The sequence below is a fragment of the Balaenoptera physalus genome (genome assembly GCF_965194825.1).
Source record: "Balaenoptera physalus genome assembly, chromosome: 10".
Lineage (NCBI taxonomy): Eukaryota > Metazoa > Chordata > Mammalia > Artiodactyla > Balaenopteridae > Balaenoptera > Balaenoptera physalus.
In genome coordinates this window covers 77,136,902-77,159,730 of record NC_138889.1, presented here as the reverse complement: position 1 = coordinate 77,159,730, position 22,829 = coordinate 77,136,902, and the positions used below count along the sequence as shown (strand labels likewise).

General features: G+C 38.7%; 1 protein-coding gene and 1 long non-coding RNA gene across 8 annotated transcripts in view; one reads left to right on the top strand and one right to left on the bottom strand.

Annotated features, from left to right (window-relative positions):
* Positions 1 to 20,931, bottom strand: part of PRMT3 (protein arginine methyltransferase 3) — a 150,807-nt gene extending 129,876 nt beyond the window's left edge. For 3 of the 7 annotated variants that reach the window (XM_082476649.1, XM_082476652.1, XM_082476653.1), the window contains exons 1-8: positions 20,683 to 20,931; positions 20,340 to 20,484; positions 18,574 to 18,656; positions 16,992 to 17,041; positions 16,263 to 16,365; positions 8,298 to 8,457; positions 6,809 to 6,953; positions 2,231 to 2,296 (exon numbers count right to left, since the gene is read on the bottom strand). In XM_082476649.1, the coding sequence (XP_082332775.1) occupies positions 2,231 to 2,296; positions 6,809 to 6,953; positions 8,298 to 8,457; positions 16,263 to 16,365; positions 16,992 to 17,041; positions 18,574 to 18,656; positions 20,340 to 20,484; positions 20,683 to 20,710 (780 nt within the window). In that variant the 5' untranslated portion in view covers positions 20,711 to 20,931. The remainder of the gene's footprint in view (positions 1 to 2,230; positions 2,297 to 6,808; positions 6,954 to 8,297; positions 8,458 to 16,262; positions 16,366 to 16,991; positions 17,042 to 18,573; positions 18,657 to 20,339; positions 20,485 to 20,682) is intronic. The other 4 variants (XM_082476651.1, XM_082476655.1, XM_082476654.1 and 1 more) reach the window with 2 other exon arrangements.
* Positions 1 to 22,829, top strand: part of LOC309667816 — a 160,788-nt gene that overhangs the window by 125,028 nt on the left and 12,931 nt on the right. The gene's annotated exons all lie outside the window — the stretch shown is intronic.

The following is a 22,829-nucleotide window of genomic DNA, read 5'->3' as shown; positions in this document are numbered from 1 at the left end:
AAAATCACTTTACAAGTGAAGCCCACAGAGATTCACCACTGTCTAAAGTTATTATGTAGATGGTTCCTAAGAAGCCAGGCAGGACTAGTGATTCCCAGACTAGAACATGGTTAATTTCTATACAACATATTAAGGAAAAAATAAAATAAAAATCTAGGCAAAATCGAACTGTAAATATAAGGCAACATTTTTAATAGTAACATATTTGCTTTACTGGAAACAATGTGGTTTTTTAGACAAATATTAAATAAATTGTTCCAGCACTTGGGTGCAAACATAAAAACTATAAAAAAAATTCTTAGTCTCTGCTGCAAAAACATATAAAAAGCATACAAAAAAGCCAAGTATAAAGAACTGATAAAAACTAATACTTTAAAAATAAAATAATCTATTTGTCTATAGGGGAATTAGCAAAAACAAAGAAACATATACCATCATTACCTCATAGATAATGCTTTGGCCAAAAGATATCAGAGCACCATATAAATTTTGCAGGTCCAACTTGGCTAGATCACAAGTGAAACACCGCTCTTAGGAAACAGGTATGGAAAATGAAAAGCCAATCTACATGATATTCCAAACAACATAAAAATCAGGTAAAGAGATTTTCAACATATGAAGGTTGTTAATCACTGCTGCAACATCACATAAAGCCCATGAATTAACCTGAGAGAAGTATCTTTTAAATGGAGGTGAAAGGGGAATTATAAAAACCTGATGTTACCAATATACATGTTTTTGAAGTAGAAAAAGTAGGGAAAAATTCCCAAGCAAAAGTATATAAGTGGCAGAGACGATAATATATTTGACTAAATTAGTGGACTAATTTCCAATAAGGAGGAACAAAAACAGAAAACCTGAACTTTAGATAACCATGCCAATGTAGAGAGGGAGGGAAGGAGAAAGTGAAGAAGAAAAATTGAAAAATTCACAAGGGAGGAAAAACAAATGACACATTTTTAACACACCCACCCATATACAAAGTGAAAGATCACCTTTGAAATAACCTGAGGCAGTATTAACACTAACTGTAAAATTTAAAGTAACTCAGGGCTTCCCTGGTGGTGCAGTGGTTAAGAATCCGCCTGCCTATACAGGGGACACGGGTTCGAGCCCTGGTCCGGGAAGATCCCCCATGCTGTGGAGCAACTAAGCCCATGCACCACAAGTACTGAGCCTGTGCTCTAGAGCCTGCAAGCCACAACTACTGAGCCCACGTGCCACAATTACTGAAGCCTGCGCGCCTAGAGCCTGTGCTCCGCAACAAGAGAAGCCACTGCAATGAGAAGCCCGCACACAGGGACAAAGAGTAGCCCCCGCTTGCCGCAACTAGAGAGAGCCCACGTGCAGCAACGAAGACCCAATGCAGCCAAAAATAAAAAATAAAAAAATTTTAAAAATAAATAACTCATAAAGGGGTAAATAAATGAGGTCTTAAAAAAAACACATAAAATAAATTCTACCTTACAATATTTGACCCTACCTACCAATAATGACTTCTTAAAATTATTAATTTGTAACTAATTAACACAAACTAAAATAATAATTAAAAGTGCTTTGGTATAGAGCTTATACATTTGAAATGAATAGGAATCACAGTAAATCAAAAATATGGTTTAGGGCTTCCCTGGTGGCGCAGTGGTTGAGAGTCTGCCTGCCAATGCAGGGGACGCGGGTTCGAGCCCTGGTCTGGGAAGATCCCACATGCCGCGGAGCAGCTGGGCCCGTGAGCCACGGCTGCTGAGCCTGCGCGTCTGGAGCCTGTGCCCCGCAATGGGAGGGGCCGCGATGGTGAAAGGCCCGCGTACCGCGATGAAGAGGGGCCCCCACTTGCCGCAACTAGAGAAAGCCCTCGCACAGAAACGAAGACCCAACACAGCCAAAAATAAATAAATAAATAAATAAAATAAAATAAATAAAAAGTAGCTATAAAAAAAAAATTAAAAAAAAAATATGGTTTAAGCAAAATTATCTGGATAAGCAAAGTTTAACTAAGCTATGTCACTGTAATTAATAAATTTCAATTTAAAAAAAAAGAGTATATTGAATGACAGCACCAATCAGCATTTCTGTTATCAGTATACTGCACCACAGAGCAGCATCACAAAAGTCTTCCATGAAATAAAGCCAGTGTACATGAAATCAACTGCTATCACAATGATGATCTAAGAGGATTTCTGCTGCCCAAGATCCACATGAAATGTACAATTCTGTAGTCTATGCTACTCACCTTATCTTTGAAGATATGTGGATTTTGGTATATAAAATCTCGGTAACTTTCTGTTCGTACTTTGTCCTAGGGTAAAGAGAGGAAGACATTGTGTTTACAGGATAGTCTGAACAAGTAAAAATATTTAAGGAAGATATTTGCTAATTTATCACACACTTCTGGTTTCCATAGCTACAATTTTGCCTGGAAAACCAAGCCTAATCTTTTTTTCCTAAAAGAAAATAATAAAGAATGGAAATAGCAACAACACACAAAGAAAACATTTAAGAACAACACTGAAAGTCAAATAAGACCTAAGTTCTTAAAAATGTACATATTTTCATCTTGACATGCATTATAAGACTTCAAGTGATAATTAATGCTAGTAGAAGATGAACATGATGTTTTACTCCTTTAAATAGGGCCTGGAATCTAGAGCCTTATTCCCTGTGGTAGAACTACGTTAAAATATGGGAGGAAAACATCAAACTAGATAGATGTAAAAGTTACAGTTACATATGAAAAATGAAGCTCAACTGAGTATAGTTTCCTAAGAAAGTCATTGATCAGCACCTATCTGATTTATAATCCTGTTTTGTTTCTAGAAATGTCTGTAGTAGGAAATGATGCTTAAAAGCCTGTAAGCCTAAAAGTCAATCGCTGAGCCCCGCAGACCATATTGTAAGACTTCTCCACTCTGGAGTCTCACATGACCTGTGACCAAGGCAGGCACTGAATGTTAACATATATGTTGGTGCATGAACAGAGCTGATTCCCTTTTAAATCACCTCAGCTGAGACACACGCTGACAGCAAATTCAGCAGTAAGGGGTTCTGCTTCCGAGTGAGTACAATAAAAAATATCTCAGATTGGGAATTCTAGTTTTTGGTTTCACACTAGGTTAAAAAAAAAAAAAAAAAGTAGCTACACTAAATACTACAACATAAAACTTTACACAGTCCATACCCTCCAAAAAAAATTTTTATGCCAATACTGGGATTAAAAAAAAACGTACAAAGAAGGGCTTAAATTAAAAGGCAAGCTGTTTTACTTAATTGCTGGATCTAAAAAAGGGAAATTCCATAATTAATTCCATGTTTTCTGATGGAATTATTTCTAATTGCTTTACAAACAAAATTTTAAATCATGTTTTAAAAATTTAAATCTTTCCCTCAATGTATTTTAAGAATTACTATGGGGCTTCCCTGGTGGCACAGTGGTTAAGAATATGCCTGCCAATGCAGGGGACACGGGTTCGAGCCCCGGTCTGGGAAGATCCCACATGCCGCAGAGCAACAAAGCCCGTGCGCCACAACTACTGAGCCTGCGCTCTAGAGCCCACGGGCCACAACTACTGGAGCCCATGTGCCACAACTACTGAAGCTGCGAACCTAGAGCCCGTGCTCTGCCACAAGCGAAGCCACTGCAATAAGAAGCCCATGCACCGCAAGGAAGAGTAACCCCCGCTCACTGCAACTAGAGAAAACCCGTGTGCAGCAACGAAGATCCAACGCTGCCAAAAATAAATAAATAAATAAAAAAGAATTACTATGAGAATTTAAAGTTTTAAATGAATTTAAACATAGTATTAATTTAAAAACTGTCTTTTTTTTTTTAAAAATACCATTTCATACATTTCTACCATTTTTATACTCTTCTTACACTGTAACCAGTGATTTTTGCTGACACAACAAAACCTACAAAGGGTGAACATCAGTCAAGAAGGCAGTCACTCGGAAAGCTCTCACCAATCGCGCTGCCTCACCGCTGCTCTAACTTAATCACTAGCATCCCGACTCCTGTCCTAAATCCATGCACTGTCGCTCAGCTCAACTACAATCCTTCATCCAGTCTCTGCCTACACATCCATCTGCTTTCGCTCCTATGCTCACCCTGGTGCAATGAAATTCAAAGTCTACTAAACACAGAGCCGTGGACATCGCAGAGCTTCAATTTAATAAATGAATTTTTGAAAGGAAAATTCACTAAACATGAAAATCCAAGCAAATCAAAGACTAGCCCTCAAACCATTTCTAAAAATTTATTCTAACAAAAGACTAACTCTTCAATATAAAATAAGGTAATAAACAGAAATAAAGTTATCTTTTGCACTAACCTAGTAAAACTAAGAAGCACAAAAGAAGAATAAAATAAGAGGTCCAATATTAAGAAGCAAGACAATTTTTAAGGCTAGTACTGTATAATGGAATAATTCCTACAAATATTAAAAAAATTTAAGTATGAGACTAAAGACAACAGAAAAGTTATGTATTATAAATTTTACCTATATAAGTAACAGTATGTTTTAAATGTATAGGCTCATGAAGGTGGACAGAATGCAAGAGTCAGCTGCAGATACAATGAGGAAAATGCAGTAACGAAAAATTATTTAATGGTACTATAATCTGTGATCAATTTTCACCAGGATGAACAATGTTTTACTTGGGGGGAAGAAAAGAAGAGAGAGTGATGCATCTCTGATTTATAACATTAGCAACAACGACTCTTCTTCAGAAAGATTAAAGTGGCAAAGGATTTTGAAAGTTAATGTCCACTATCCCGCTAACTCTGGAATTCAAAAAAGTTATCTTCACCTTGACTCTGGAAAATAAGATTACAAACTATCTTTATTTATAATTATAATCACAATATATGCCAAAAAAGTGTCATTAAAATACCTGTGACTAGTAAGCAACAAAAAATCCAAATAATATTCTTATAAAAGCAAGGCCAATTCTAAGCATAAAAATAAGTCCTGTATGCATGGCTTCTCAATTTTAATTTATTTATAAAGATCAGGTGAGACTCCAGTAGTAGCACAACCTTGAAAAAATTATGTGTGCTAAGAATTGCTTTGATAAGAAACAGAAGAAATATTGCTTGATATAAGGCACATTTCATATTCATCCACAGTATGTAACTTAACAAAACATAAAATGGGCAAATAGTTCTTTTTGAATGAAATATATCCATATTCCCTATGAAGACTTAATCAAGTTATCTCCAAGGAGAAGGTGGTTACATTGTATAACAGCAAAGGGGAATTAAGGCATGGAAAATTATATTAATAAGGAGTCTTAAGTGATTCTCTAAAAGTGAAAAGACAGCACTGGAAACTTCCAGCTGGAACTTCTTAAATATATATGTACATCAAAAGGACTTAAAATATTCCATCAGGTGTAAAGATCCTCTAGTTGTTGATACAGAGCTACAAGGGTCCAGGACAGAGATTTGGAAGTAAGTCCAAACTGGATTTCCCTGATGACTGTACTGAGAGCACTCAGATGTACTATCTTCTAGGAGTCTCAGTAACCTTATCTGTCTGAAAAACCCAATACAATTTCCATATCAAAAGCATTAAAGGTTCATGGCATTTAAATTGATGGGGTGATTTAAAACAGCAAATATGGGCTTAGATTAACTCCTTTAAAGGAAATATTCTAGACACAATAAAATTAATTTTAACAGAGAAAATGGAGTATGTCAATTTCTTTTAAACAAATTCACTCTGGACTTAATTTATTACTTGTAACGTAACTGTTATTTGTAATGCTATGCAACCACCCAAGTGACAACAAAAAGCACAACCAACTGTGACAAGTCATTAGCAAAGAAATGACATGACATTGCTTTAAAAGACCCCAAGTAATTACAATTACTATTAATCAGCAAACCTCCACTCTGTGATCCTGCAAAACTGACTCAACAAAATATATACATATTAACTACCCCTGGTTATTTTAAATGGGCATGTTTCAAGGAACATAGTCTTGGGGCATCCGTAAAATAAACCAATCTTTTGAAGAAGGATTCAGAAAGGAATTTTTCGTTTGTTGGTTTTTAAGAAAAAAAAAGTAGTGGCATCTAAAATTCACAGAGATAAACATTAAAGTTTTCAGTAATTTTTACACTCCAACATTTATTTTACTCTAGTTAGATATTTTCAGTTTTACTGAATTAAAAAACATTTTGCTATTTTATAATCTATAATATAATACATGATAAAATGTACATAATATACCAGGTATACCTAGAAATCTACTTATAGTTTATATGGACATGACCATTATAAAAATTAAAACCAACCAAATTCAAGTATCTGATTTAGGAAATTCTTCTATATAGCAATGATTTCAAATGTAAAAAAGTAATGCCGTAACAAATGTGAGAATTATTTATAATTAACTTCGTACCAAAGAATTATTATTCGCCCAAACTAAAGTCAGTACTGCTAATTAAAACACTAAAATTAATCATTTCCTTCACACATTAAAAGGCAAACATATTTTTCTTCCTATTTAAAAGTTGCTCTTAAGAAGACTAAAATCGTCGGCAATTTTTTCAAATGTTCTATTCCCAGCAAAAGGTAATCTCATAATAAAGATTAATAATGATTTTAAACAGAATTTACAGTGTCTCTGATGCTTCTATAATCTTTTCAACGCAAGATGAGCTATCAAGCACCAAAAAGATTTAAAAAGCAGTTCTCAAAAAACCAAAAACCAAAAAAGCAGTTCTCCCACAGCATATGTATTAAGAACCTTTTTTACTCTATTTTTCCTTTGGTATGGATTTGGTACATCTGTGCTCTTTGCTAACCTTCAGCATTTCTTCATGTATCCCATAATGCCCGTATGAGCTGAAATAAACGCCATCCTCATCCTCCTGGAGGTCTGCAATGGCAGTTGTAGATGACGAGTAGGTTCTGACATCTGCGTTCATCACAAAATCCTGAGCAAATTGTCTGTAATCAATTTGAAATACACCCTTGAGACAAGTTTACTGGACCATGAAAAAAGGAAAGGCTAGAGGCTGAGGAAGAGGAAGGGGGAGGAGGGGAGTGCGGGGTGTTGTGAGCCTTCTAAATCACATTCTGTCTTAAGCAACGGAAAGCTCCCCCTGCTGGACCTTAAGCAATGACATATTCAAACCCAGTTGGAAGCACTCCTTCTACAAATCACAAAAGCACTGCCAACTGCAGGCTATGGCTGTTTTATCTTTCAAGTGAACAAAATAAGCACACTATGACTTTATTCAACTTTATTATTTCTATTGTTCCAAAATCTTATTTTAGCAGCTGAATCAATATAGCATATTCCAATGCTATGAGTATTCTTTAAAACCATAGTATCTCATGGAAGGGTTATACAGGCAGAAAGCAGACCCAAACTGGGAATTATTTACACACATCAACACCATCCGCTCAGGCTCTAAAACTCAGTTCCTTCTCTGATCACAACACATCAAGAATCTATGAGGTATACATGGGAGAGAAGTGTAAAGAGGCACATAATAGAGTTGCTGGTTACTAGATTACCCAGCATAAAATCTCAGAAAAAGGGAACCTACAATCAGCTATACTATTTGTCCTGCTGGACATTCTGGCAAACCATCAAATGGGTAATCAGGCAATAGCAACCAACTTACAAATCTAATAGGCTAAGCGAGAGGTATATACACTTGGTAGTAATGCAGAATCTCAGACACTACCTATTTCAGGCCTCCTGAATCAGAATCTAGTTTAACGAGATACCCAGGTGATTCATATGCACATTAAATTCTGACAAGTACTAAGCCAGTAGAATGTTAATTTACTCACTAGAGAAAACCATCCTATGTAGCTGGTTTTCTGATTACATACCTCATCATAATTATATTTTGATTCTTTAAAAACAAAAACTTCAACCCTGTATTTTCCCCAAGCCTAAAAAATATTAATCCCTACACTTTAAAAAGTCCAGGAGAGGAAAAGTAAAATGGAGAAATCTATTAGAAATAAGGTAATTCAAAGGCAGGCAATATCAAGGAACAAAAAGCACTCAAGAGGAAAACACTCCCCAGAACAATTATCATTAGTACAAAAGTAATTATAAAGAAATATAAGAGGACAGATAAAGCTACAGAATTTTATGTTAATCAACTATATCCACAATGTATAAAAAATACCGTGTATCTTTAATATTACTGAAATTAAATATCTACACTGTGCTTTCCAGTATATGAAATATTTTACCATATTCTACCTTTTTATGAATTATATTATTTGGGGGATCTAAACAATTAATTTTCTATAAGATTGATAAATTACTTCATTCTTTGCAGATCCTCATGCGCTCCAGCTAACGCAGCTTCAGCAGACAGTGCCCTGGCTTCCATGTGTTTCAATTTTTCAACAACTGATGTATTTTCACTGAGTCCACTGGGGTATGCGAATGGAACTGACACGGGTTCATAAAGATCTTCTACATCTAAATAAATAAATGGACATTATTATCAGGCCATCTTATAACAATGAAGCACATATAAATGTGTTACGAATAAGTATATACTAAGTGCCTATTATGCGGCCAACTGAGAAAAATTAGTACTTTTAATTAAATAAATATTTAATATCCAAACTATTCCAATTTGAGTTTAAAAAGCATGCTGTTAGTCTAAGCTTTTCACTAGTTGGCTAAACTGAACACATAAATAAGCATTAATTGTACTGAACCAAACCCAGGAAGAAACAAAAAAGTAGAAGGAAAAAACTCATATTTATTGATCATCAGGTATCTTTCAAGTTCATGCATTACATCTCATTCCATCTTCAAAACAAACCTAAAATATAAACAATTTCAGAGAAATTGACTACTGTTTAATGAAGGAACTGTTTGCAACTGTTTAATGAAGGAACTACAATTCAAACCCATGCCTGCCTTCCCAGCCCATGTTCTTGCCACCACACAGGGCCACCTCCAGCCTCTGGGTCTTTATCTGTAGAATAACAGGTATGACATTTAGATGTTCCTTAAGGACAGTGTGTAGGTAAGGAATTCTGTACATTCAATAACTTTTTCATCGTGGGTAAGGTGGTGTGCAATCTATACACTGTCTTATTGCTGACATTATTAAATATCCTAATTCCTAATATTATTAAAAATTCTTGATTTAAATTTAATTTCACTATATGTAAATCATTAACTTCTGCTATAGAAGTTAATATATGTAAATCATTAACTCTGCAAACAGAAGTTAATATATGGAACTAGTGAGTTTTACAAAATCCCAATGTCCACTGACCGGTCTAATTAACTGTCGAATCAACTGAAAGCAATAAAAACAATGCAGATATTATACTGTCTCCTCAGTACAGCTCTGAGGGAAACCCGACTTTTTTTTTCCTATTCAGTTTTTACCTGCAACACTTCTTTAGAGCTGGGACAAAATAACTAAGCTTAACAAATACATGATAATATTATAACTTAGAGACTAGAGCCTAAATTGAACTTGTTATAAAAGCAGCACGGGTGTGCCACAAAACTCTAAACAGTCTAGCAGAACACTGACTCATTGTTTTAAAAAACTATAGATTCATCCACTATTTAGTTCACCAAAAATTAATGAGAGCAACAAAATATTGCCAAACTATTAAAGGATGGTGTACTATATTTTCTACTTACTACTACAACTCTCATTGTGTACCTTGCCTTTAAAATTCTTCCCACGGTCTGCAAACCACCTTGTTAGTTTAAGTTATGGATTAGAAATAAACAAAGAAATTGGTTTCTTTGTTTTGGCTAGTTTCTCTGTTTTGCTTTCTGCTGCAAGAAGTGAGTCAGAATAAAAGCTGTTAGCATTAATAACACAGTTGTCCCTTGGTATCTGTGGGGGATTTGTTCCAGGACCCCCCTCGTATACCAAAACCCGCAGATGCTCAAGTCCTTGGATAAAAAGGCGTATTTACATATAACACTTTAAATCATCTCTAGATTCCTTATAATACCTAACACAATGTAAATGCTATATAAATATTTATAAATACAATGTAAATAGTTGTCACCGGGCAGCAAATTCAAGTTTTACTTTTTGAATTTCTGGAATTTTTTTCTTCCTGAATATTTTTGATCCAAGGTTGGTTGAATCCAAAAATGCAGAACTCCCAGATATGAAGGCCAACTGTACACAGATAATTATATATTAAAGGTTAAGTGTATAGACTTGAAAAGGAGAAAGGATTCAGTAAACATTAAGATGCATAACTATAATATATCAAAACAGTCTAATTTAAAGTCCTAAACCATATTCAGAAAGATGAATTTCCACATCTACATTCTCAGGAGGTTCAAATCACCTGGATACTTCATTTTGGCAGCTAAAAACTACCATAAAAATAGTCAATTTATCAGGAAGCCATAACGATTATAAATGAGAATAAACCTCACAAAAGAGCTTCAAAATACACGAAGCAAAAGCTGATAGAAATAATGGCAAAAAGAGACAATCCTCTAATCACAGTCAGAGATTTAAATACACCCCTATCAACAACTGATAGAGGCAGATTTTTAAAAATCCAAAAAGACATAAAAGATCTGAACAAAAATATTCAGCACCGTGAATTATTTACATAATACTGAACCCAACAACTGTATCTTGACACTTTTGAAGAACACTGATCAGTAATTTAGTAGACTGTCCCTCAACCTGGGATCATCTGATGATTTTTCATTATTGGAATGAGGTTAAACATTTTTGGCAAGTTGCCTCCTAAGAGCATTACACCAAGGGGTTCATGGCATCAGTACACTTATTACTGATGTTAACCTTGATCACTTGGTTATGGTAGTGTCTGCTCGGTTTTTCCACTCAAAAGTTTAACAGCTCCTTTGTAGTTACCAAATTTCTTGGGGGACATACTTTGAACTATGCAAATCCTATCTCACCCGCCTAAATTTTCGCCCACTAATCTTAGCATGCATGGGTTGCTCTTTCCTGCAAGTAACTACTGTGGTGTTTGCCTAATGCTGATTTTCTGTTTCTCTTTTCCCTTTGACATTTATTAATAGGAATTCTACGCTAAAGCGGAGCTACTCCTTCCCCATTTATTTATTTGGTTGATTATTCATGTCAATACGAATTCATGGACATTTATTTTATCCTACGGGTTAAAACCCAATACTGTCATTTTCTGTATTGATTAAATTCTTCTAGCTTTGGCTATTAGGAGCCCCTTCAGGTTGGTTTCTGTGTTCTTTAGGTTAAGTCCCCTCTTCCCCCACTTTTTCTTAAGTACTTCCTTATTTTCTGGAACATGATGTCCTAGACTTATCTTGTATTTTCCCTGCCCAACCTGGAAATCAATCACCTCTCTAAGGACCCTTGGTTCCTTTTATTAATAAAGGATTATAAATCAAGATCTGGGCACTAGGTATGCTCATTGCTACCGGGGTTTTTCTAGGCCCTTTCAGCAGAGCTAGGAAGTATATGTATTATACTAACCCCCCCACACACACATCTATATTTCTGTATCTGTCTGTCTGTATAAGAAAAATTATGAATTTACACTGACACTTCTGATTCCAATCTGTCAACACAGGACTCATTTCATCCTTCATTTCCTTATCTAAAACCTCATTCTCCAACTGTGAGAAACCTGGCTTTTATCCATAAATTTTTAAAAATAAATTTATTAATTAATTTATTTATTTTTGGCTGTGTTGGGTCTTCGTTGCTATGAGCGGGCTTTCTCTAGTTGTAGCAGGCGGGGGCTACTCTTCATTGCGGTGTGCAGGCTTCTCATTGTGGTGGCTTCTCTTGTTGCAGAGCACGGGCTCTAGGCGGGCGGGCTTCAGTAGTTGTGGCACACGGGCTCAGTAGTTGTGGCTCGCGGGCTCTAGAGCGCAAGCTCAGTAGTTGTGGCGCACAGGCTTAGTTGCTCCACGGCATGTGGGATCTTCCCAGACCAGGGCTCAAACCCGTGTCCCTGCACTGGCGGGCAGATTCTTTTTTTTTTTAATAAATTTATTTATTTGTTTATTTTGGCTGTGCTGGGTCTTCGTTTCTGTGCGAGGGCTTTCTCTAGTTGCGGCAAGTGGGGGCCACTCTTCATCACGGTGCGCAGGCCTCTCACTATTGCGGCCTCTCTTGTTGCGGAGCACAGGCTCCAGACGCGCAGGCTCAGTAGTTGTGGCTCACGGGCCCATTTGCTCCGCGGCATGTGGGATCTTCCCAGACTAGGGCTCGAACCCGTGTCCCCTGCATTGGCAGGCGGATTCTCAACCACTGCACCACCAGGGAAGGCGAGCAGATTCTTAACCACTGTGCCACCAGGGAAGCCCCATCCATAAATTATTAACTTACCTGTTCCATTCTAGCATACACAAAAATAGTGTCAGAATTGCTAATCCTTACCCTGCAAGAAATGCCCTTTCTTACTGGATTACAACGTTGATGCAGTTCTTTTTATCTGTAGCCTCAGCACAACATCCATTAAAGGTTTCAATTACTCACCTAGTTCTTTTCCTCCCCACTCCCTGCAGTATGGTTACATTATTCCTTTGTATTACAGTTCAGTTCATCTGTTAGTGCCTGCATTTCATTTCGCACCAGCACCACCCTTGTATACATACATCCTCATTGTTTCAATTGTTGATTTTTTTGATTATATGAAGACTATAAAAAACATTACTATAGTCCTGAGAGTTGGAGCTATACAAAGATATACTCAGCAAAGTGTCACTCGATCCTCATCCCTGTTACCTCAATCCCGCTGTGCCCTTCCTTCCATCCTTGTCCCACAAACCCCGTTCAGTAACCAATCTCTTCAGTTTCTAGTTTATCCTTCCTGTATTTCTTTTGCGCAAATGAGCAGACACATAAGCATTTTCTTAAATCTCTTTCTTTCTTATGTGAAGAGTATCACAGTAGATATTCTTTTGAGCTTTGCCTTTTTCATTTGACAGTATGTCCTGATAACACTCTGTACCAGTTCAGTTCATTCTTTGTAATAGAGGATAGAGGTATACTACTCCATGGTGTGGACGTGCCATAGTTTATTCAACCGCTCTCCTCTATATAGGCATTTGTTTTATATGTATTTTCAGAATGTTGGAGGTGTATCTTCAAGACTAATTCTTATGAGTGAAACTGTTCAGTTAAAAAGCGCATGTTCAGTTTTGTTAGGTGTTGCTAAATCTGCATTCTATTAGCAATCTTATGACAGTGCCTGTCTCTCCGCAGCTTTGTCAGTAGAATGTGTTGTCATATTGTAAAACTTTTTACCAGTCTGAGAGGTGAGAAATGGTATCTTGCTATTGGGCTATTTTCCTACTTTTTTTTGGTAGAATTTTGTCCCATTTTTCTATCAACTGTTTTGATCCTTTGTCCCTTAATTTTCAAGAGTCTTTTATATAAAAAGGATATTAACCCTTTGTGGAACATGTTTCAAATATTATACCATACTTTAAAAAAACTTAACTAAACTCCATTTTATTCACTCAGATTTCATCAGTCTTCCCCTAATGTCCCCTTTCTGTTCCAAGATCCCATCCAGGATACCACATATGTTTAGTTGTCATGTCTCCTTAAGCCCCTCTTGGCTACAACAGCTTCTCAGCCTTCCCTTGTTTTTAATGACATGGACAGTTTTGAGGAGTACTGGTCAGGCAGTCTGTAGAATGTCCCTCACTCTGTGTCTGTCTCATGGTTTTTCATGGTTAGACTGAGGTTACTGGCCTTGGGAGGAAGACCACTGAGGTAAAGTGCCATTCTCATCACATGATATAAAGGGTCCATACCACTGACATGTCTTATCACCGATGATGTTAACCTTCATTACCTGGCTAAGGCAGTGTTTGCCAGGTTTCTCCATCAGTATAGTTACTTCTCCCCACTTACACTGTACTTTCATCGTCTATTTTCTTAGTCATCTCCTTTTTAAATTTAGTCATCTTTATATTCTCAAAGCCTAATACAAAGCAGATGCTCAATAACTATTTACTGAAAGACAGTGCAGGTGAAATGGTCAGTAATCAAGCCAGGAGCCATGAGAATGAAGATCTTCTCTTCCATCTCTCTACACCAATGGCCAGGAGAACAGATCTTTTGCTTTTTTTTTTGGCTGTGCCGTGTGGCTTGTGGGATCTTAGTTCCCTGACCAGAGATCGAACCCGTGCCCCCTGCAGTGGAAGCATGGAGTCCTAACCACCTGACCGCCAGGGAAGTCCCACAGATCCTTTGAGAGACACAGGCGGTGCACTAACAAGCATGCCCAGTTCAAGTTCCACCTCCTTTACTAGGCCCTTTAACTGTTCCAGATCTCGGTCGTGACTTCTTCATCTAAACTCCTTAGAACTTACTTACTAATAACAATAAATTCTCCTTCATTAAGCACTTACTCTCTGACAGGCACTGTGCTAATATGCATTATCTTTGTAACAATTTTATAAGGTAGGTGTCATTATCACCTTTATAGAAATTAAAATTAGGTCTGAAAGAAGTTAATTTACCTTTGGAGAGTGAAGAGGTCAATACCGATTTGTATCCATAGTGACCAGCAAATAGCACTTGGTTATCTGTTGATCTGAGTAATCTCTTCCTCTTCTGAACTGCACTATTTTTCCTACTTCTCATGAAACTTACTATATTCCACCTTATCTTATAATACAGGACAGTCATTCAAAAACAAAACACTCCTACTATTAGATTGTGGGCTCCCAATGGGAAGGATTCATTTCTTCATGTTTCTAAAGTATTTAACATACTACTTTCAACCTGTGAGTGTTCAATTTTGAGTTTAGGGAGTCACGAAGAACACCTAGTGGGCACTTTGTCATGTATCAAAGAGATCACTTTGGTTACTTTGAGGAGAAATAAAATTTAATAGAAGTTGTAAAAATGGGAAAGAATCAACCTAGGCCTCACCAAATTTTAGAGTTAGAAAGTTGGAAATCTGGCCCTAGTTCTCATTTTATAGATGAAGACCTAAAAAACAGAAAGCTTAAGTGCTTTGTCCAGGGTCACCTAGTTCCTGAATCCTACATTAAGGTTCTCACTACTGCATCACACTGCCACACAACTTCTCTTGATAGTACTTCTCAAGGAAATGAGTGGTTTTCCACAGTTCCCACTTACCAAAGGACTGCTCAAATACACACTGTCAAACTACTATCTGTGAAGGTATGTGTCTGTTTAGAATGGTCTTGCTGATCTGAAGACAGCAAACCCCTCTATCTCACCTAACTGGCACAAAAAACATGAAAGAAAGCATACATTTAAAAAAAATAATAAATCATGAACTCCAATAAATTAGACCTATAGAGAGCCGACAGAATTTTCATAAGATTCCTGTTCAATAAGGAATGAACCAAAACACAGAGCGAGAAACTAAGAAAGCTACAGTCAAAAGATGAGTGACCCTGCCACAAGGGAGGCTTAAGAGTTAGTGTACGTGGGGAATTTTCGTGGAATCTGTCCTGCACCAAAACAGAAGCTCCATAAATTAGATGTCTTAAGAAAAGTCAAGTATCTGATTGGATCATGAGGTAAAAGCAGCAATATTATTAAATTTACTTAAATCTATTAAATATTAAATCTACTGATTTAAATTTTTTAATTTAAATTTAAAATTTCGTCGATTTTAGTTACATTAAAAATCAGTCTGGGGCTTCCCTGGTGGCGCAGTGGTTGAGAATCTGCCTGCTAATGCAGGGGACACGGGTTCGAGCCCTGGTCTGGGAAGATCCCACATGCCGCGGAGCGACTAGGCCCGTGAGCCACAACTGCTGAGCCTGTGCATCTGGAGTCTGTGCTCCGCAACAAGAGAGGCCACGATATTGAGAGGCCCGCACACCGCGATGAAGAGTGGCCCTCACTTGCCGCAACTAGAGAAAGCCCTCGCACAGAAACGAAGACCCAACACAGCCAAAAATAAATAAATAAATAAATAAAAAGAGAAATAACCTGAGGTCCATTTCAACATTAAAAAAAAAAAAAAGAAAAAGAAATGTGTTTTTTTAAAAAAAAAAATCAGTCTGACAACTAAAAATTATTCTCTCAAGTCTCCCTATGTTGCAAAACATCTTCTACACAATGTTTACCCCAAGCTCATATTCTTCCTTGGTAATTGTTAGTGCGACTCCCACTTTCTAAGTGACTTAACGTTCCTACTGAAACCAGCTACCTGACGAGGTCTTTAGAGAATCAAGGGGATGATATATTTTCCTGTAACACCTAACCACTATTTTGCCATAACAAATGACGCTGCTTTAAAGTAGATACCATATGTTCATCTTACCAAATTGAAGTAAAAGGTCATCTTCTAATACCGGCTTTAAATACTCTTCTTTCTCCCAAGGCACTGGGTTGTATATGGAATTCATATACTCTACTGTAGGATTCTGGAAGTAAAATTAATTGCATATTTTTTCACTGCACATAATCACAAAATCCCCCTATCAAAAAACTGGGAAAATTAAACAAAAAAGGAAATCATGTCTACATCACACAAAATCTCTATTTAAAGAGTCTATGTTCACCTGCCATTTCATTAACTTGACTGGATGATTGCTTAATTGTTTCAATGCACAGTTTTATATTGTTTGGATTTTGAGGAAATGGCAATATAAACATCAACTGACTAGAACAAAGTATTTAAAAAAACAGAACAAAAAAAGCAACCAAAGCACTTAAAAATCACACTAGAAATTATTTCTGATTTTACAGAAAGACTATCAGTATTCCCCTTTATCTGACAGTGAATTACTTTGCCACATAACATTGATTCATCTCTTACACAAAATTAAAAACCACACTTAAGTATGGTATGTATCCATTTACTTGGTGCTGTATGCTGTGCTAGTTCCTAACGTCCATGATTCCCCCAATATGATGAGTGTCAAATTTAAAACAGTTCCTTATATAGCAGTTCCTCATATTCTTTTAAAAATCGGTGCATTGATAATCTGTAGTGCTGTAGTACTTCTTTAGGTTTTAAACAAAATTGTAGATTAAGCTACCACCTTACCTTAAGTCTAATAAAATTTATTAGTTTAATGTATCCATAAAATTCAAGTCCTAAAAGGGAAAAAAAAAAAATAATTCACTTATTTTAACATAACATGAGTTTTGTTCCATTAACCTGCTCCAAAGATGCTTCTCTGGTTAGACAATAAAATATTTCCGTCCTCTAAACTGCTACTTAAAAATTTTGAATTTCTTATTAAGAACTAGAAACAGTAACTCTTGACACTTCAGAATATTTTAATTGAGAAACAGCCAGAAAGGACAAATTTTTAAGTGCTTTTCTTGCATTTCTGAAAAATCGGAAATTAATTTTTAGAATTCTACTCCTCACTTATCAGAACAATACAAATGAGGAAAATTAGGCCCTTGATTTTACCAAGTATTTGGCAGTTAATACTAGAGTTGATACTAAAGTTTCTAAATCCCCAATTTTTATCGTACCTACCAAACTATAATTTTGCCAGGACACAGAGTAAACAAAGTATACTAGCTTTTACATTAAGTTAAATGATGCAAATGAAAAAACAGTGAGGTTTGTTATCTGGTTCTCATCTTTTCAGAAATGAAGCAGCATTTAAAATAAGGGAAAGCAATAGCATATCCAACCAATTATTATTTGTCATGAGAAATACTGTTATGAGAACATACCAGCATATAAAAATGTTTCATATGCATAATAGCATACAAAAACCCCTATTTGGTATTGAAAAAGATATAAAATTATATAAAGTACAGTTCCAATTCAGTTTTTAAATGCACATTAAAAACATGAAAAAAAAAAATGAAACTAAGTCACTTATATCTTACAAAAGTAGTTGCAGTTGAATTTATGATTCATAAATATACTGTATCATATGTTTATCTGAGACCCAAAATCTGCCTAATATTTGGTATTCTTCAGTAACGTCCTTTCTAGTTGTTAGTAAATACAGGGACCAAAAAGCCAATTCTGTATTTAGTTAATATTAGTGGGATACTGTAGCTCTTCTATATTCGTTTAAATTAGAAGGTTTTAATTTTAAGTATGTTTAGATGCAAGTTTCAATAGAATCATCAGCTGAATCTCTGGATTACCACCTTAACTTTAGCACTTGCTTTTTCCACACTCTCTTACCAAACTTCTTATAAAACTCAATCTTGTATGCCTTTAAGTCCATGTTATGCTTTGACCTGATAAGTCATTTTTCATAATGATCCACCTCCTTTTCCAAAGTCCACCTCTATCCTTTGCTCTCCCTAATTCTAATATCCACGCCCCTTGTCTTCCTAATTCTAAAATGATTAAAATGTAATCACATGCCAAGGTTTTTTTGGTTTTTTTCCTTTTTAGTTGTGAAGGCAATTTAAGCTTAAATACAGTGAATCATATCTAGAAGAATGACTTATTTATCAATCTTTCCTCAAAAGCCATTTGTCAAAAACACGTCATTAAAAAAAAAAAAAAAAAAACACGTCATTTTCATAAGTTGTTGTCATGTGTTTCACTATATTCGATTTGTATAGGAAAGGAATGGTCTGGAAAAACATAATGTTTGAACTTAAATTTCACAACTAAAATTTTCTTTATTCCAAAAAGTACTCACCATGTTTATGAACCATGTTATCGATATTAAATTGATGCTCAGACTTACAGTGTGAAAATGTTTCTTCAGCAGATGTAAATAACCTGAAAAACCAAGCAATAGCTTCATGAAATAGTCCCCTAAGAAGTCTAAATACTGATTTCATGTTAGATATAAACTTTTCCCCCTCACTCTACAGGTTTCCAGTTTTACTTCCAATTAATTAAAAAAAAACAAACACACCTGTAGAGAGGAACCCAGCACTTCTAAAGGGAATTAGTACTTCTGAGTCCCATTTTACACCTAAAACAAACTACTCTTTAAAATGTTGAGCTTAATTTGCCAAATAATAGCACTGAATTTATCACAAGGCTTTTAAGAAAGAGAACTCCCTTTGACAGACTGTGTCTCTTAAGACATGAAAATTCACTGCATAAGATTCTTTTCTCCTCTAAGTATCAACTCTGCTTTCAGAGGCTCTGAACTGACACAGCTCAAACTGCTTTCAGAAATAAAGCATAAAATGTAATTTTATAGCTGGTAAATTCCCAAAGTGCCATATTTCAAAAAGTGGTCTTACAATGCTCCCCAAGGATTTGTATTATAGACACTGTGAGGCCCAAGCTCCTTTATTCTGTGACCTGCAAAACTGAAGGACGTGTAATAAGATAGGAACACACAGCAGAGAACCTGCATTACCTCTTCTATATGCTTAGCACATATGCAGCAGTTTTCAACAAACGTTTACCAAGAGAGCTTATTTGTACAGTATTTACACAGCCTATCACAAAGAAGTACCTCCCTGATGCTCAGTAAATATTATTTTTTGACGACTAGAGTATATGCAGACATCCCGTACCTACCCACATGTGGCTACACGTGGGAACAATGACGAATCATCAGAAGCTAATATACCACCAATCAGCACCATGCTCAGACTCAGGGGATACTGGTAAAATGTTTATTAAAGTAACACTGGCCAGTGCCAACCAGGCCTCTTTCACGCCCACTTGCCCAGGACAGCAGCCAAAGTCAAAGATGAAGAGGCAGAATTTTAAGTGGAAAAAACATGGATTTGGTTATAAGACAAACCACAGCTTTGTGACTTTGAACAAGTTACTGCAGCGTCTTTTTCCCTAAGTGAAAATGGCATCAAGTCCTTCCCCTTCAATGGGGCGGGGTGGGGTGGGGGGTGGGGTAGGGTGGGGTGGGGGGCGGGAAGCCCCTAACAAAGGTGATTCTTTAAACGGCTCAAATGGAACTATTACACCTGATAAGCTTTCTAATTGTCAAAGAATTATAGAATGGGAGAGCCTGAACGGTTCTAGAAGGTTCTGAGGGATTAATCGAGTTTAGTGACTCCCAAACTTGTTACTCTTTAGAATCACTTCAGATAGGGTCTTTGTAGAAACAGATTCCTGGACCCTATCCCTGATTTAGAAGGGCGGAGGTGCACAGTTTAGCATCTGTGTATTTTTTTCTTAAGTGTCTAAGGTGACAGAGGTGCACAACCAGATGTGGGAACCACAGATCCGGCCCAGAACCCTTTCATTTCACACAAGGGGAAACTGAGGCCCGTCGAAGTGAAGCAGTGTAACCGGGCTTCCAGTTCATGGTTCCTCCCTGTAAACCACCGCGGGTCTCCCGGCTCAACAAACCCTCACTCCAAACCACGGGCTCCAGACTTCCAGGGCAGCCACCTGGGCTGGACTCCAGATGAGCAGACCACACAGACACACGGGGCCCGGCCACCCTAGGGCTGGCGCCTCGCGCTGAGGTGGACGAACCTGTCACAGAACAGGCAGGGGGTCTGCTGCTTGTCCTGGGGGAGATCGGCATCTTCCTCATCCTCCCAGGCGGCCTCGTCACCGCTGTCTGACAGTCCTGGCAGATCCTCCTCCTCCTCCTCCTCCTCCACAGCGCCCCGGCCGCCTAGCACACACAAACGGTCAGCTCTGCCTCGGACCCCAGTGCCAGGCGCGCGGACGAGGGGCCCTCCCCCGCACCTCCCCCTCCCTCCTTGCAGGGCCCCACCACCCCGGCTCCGCGTCCCGGGAGCAGGGGGAGGGAAGGGGCTTTCACCGGCCCCACGGCGGCGCGGCCTGGGTGCTGAGGGGCCGGGGTACCCACCGGCTGCGCCCGACGCTAACGAACACATGGCGGTAGTGCCGCGAGAGCCCGGCGCGCCTGGGGGCGGGGACCAGGCTGGGCAGCGCACGCGCAACCGCCTCCGAGCTCTCCCGGCCCGAGAACCCGGGAACGAGCGTGAGTGTGAGCGTGAGCGCGAGCGCGAGCGCGAGCACGCGGCGGGGCCGAAGCTCCGGGAACCCTGCGGCGCCTGGAAACAGGAGAGCGCGCGCGCCGGCTCGCGAGCGCTTCCGGCTTCGGGGCCGCTGCGTTTTTCACGTGAGCTGGGGTGGGCGGGGCGAGAGCCCGGGCTCCGCCTCCTGCCGCAGGGTTGACGCAGCGTGCGCCGAGTAAGCGTTGAAACCTGGGCTGGGCGTTGCAGGCTTGGACCTGGCCTTTGTGTTCTCCTCGGGCTGCGGCAGGCCTTAGCGGGAAGTCCTAAACCGCGGCCCAGAGCCCAGAGGTGGAAGCGGTTCTGCAGTCGACATCGCGCCCCCTGTGCTTCCCTTATTCGAGCGATGAGCGGCTAGTAGAGGGGCGACCTGCTCGCTGCGCCCTCTGGTGACGGAGGAGGTCGAACGCAGGCGAGAGGCTGGTACTCCGCACTGGTTCCGGGTCTCCCTGGTCCCCGTGGGGGGCGGCTGGGGAGAGGGAACTGCAGGGGCCAGTGGGTGTACCAGGGGCCACAGAGGGGCCAGAGCCTCGAGGGCTGTTTTAAGGAGTTTAGTCTTTAAAGTGTATGTCCCAAGTTCTAGTCCCAGGTGCTAGCACTGGGCTTGGCACAAGTTTATCCAGTTAAATTGACTACCGTGGCCTACCAGGCTCTGCATAATCCTAACATCTCACCTCAACCCTCCACCTTGGCCCCATCCTCCAGCCTTTTATTTGGTGCTAATCATTTTCCCACCTCAAGGTCTTTGCTAAGAATGTTCTACAAAAGGGTAGATACTTTTTGTCTCAGCCAGAAAGTCTTTCCTCAGGCCATCTTTTCTAAAGTAGTTTCCACTGTCATTCCAGCAGCCTTCTGTTAGTTTTCTTTCTTATCACCTACCATTTGCTTTTTCCTTTCTTCTTTCCGTCTTTAGTCACAACACTGAGCATGAGGGTAGGGCCATGTCTCTACCTTCATTTCTCTGGCCCATAATATATGGCCTAACTCATAGGTAGGTACTCAATATTAATTTGCTGAATGAAAAAAAAATTGCTGAATGAGAATGATGCCTTGTATTATTGCTAAACTCTTCTGAATGCACTCCTTTCCCTTGACTGTAAACCCCTAGAGGACAGAATCCATCAAGTATTAGTTTGGAAGCCCCCTTACATTGCAGGCCACTGCCAGAATATCTGCTGGCTTTGCTGGGTTAGACTTACTATTCACTGATGTAGACCCACTGCCTACGTGCCCAGTGGCACGTAGGAGGCATTTCAATAAGCTGAACGAACTTCAAGGTCATTTGTTGCCTGGGCTCATCCAGCTTTTTCCTTCATCCTTCCAACATACTCTCCAGCAAGGTCCATCTTCTCCCCATCTGCATAACATTTGGAGGGAAACCTGCTAAATCCCATTAACACCCAATCATTCCATGTTAACAGTAGCGAAGTAACACCCAGTCCAGAGGAGTGACTGGGCCAGAATCTTGTTCCTGGAAGTTTATATGTCTCCACAATGCTGGGCTTAGGAGGGAAGAGCTTTTTTCTTTACTCCAAAGATAAACACAGACCCTCTCCCATCACCCCACTTCACTACTGAGATCAGAACAGAATGTTGAACAAGACCTGACAGAAGGTTTGTGGGTAAGGAATTTCAACACACAGAGAATAACTGAAAACTGGCCACCGGGTTTAGCTGCTTTTAGAACCCACCAGCCTCAGGATATCCTCATGGAGTCCCCTTAATTCGTGCCTCACTTCTTGGAGCCCATGCTTGTTATCACCTAAACAAACAGGCTCTTCAGAGTCCGGCCCCAAAGGAACCCCACCTGGCAGGAGGAAGATGTTCCTTCCATCTCCTTCCTAAACCCCACATTCCAAGTCCTCACCCCATCCTAAAATATGCCTCTTTCCTAGATGACATTGGGAATGTCCAATCCCTTCTAAAGATATACACACACACACACACACACACACACACACACACACACTAAAGGTGT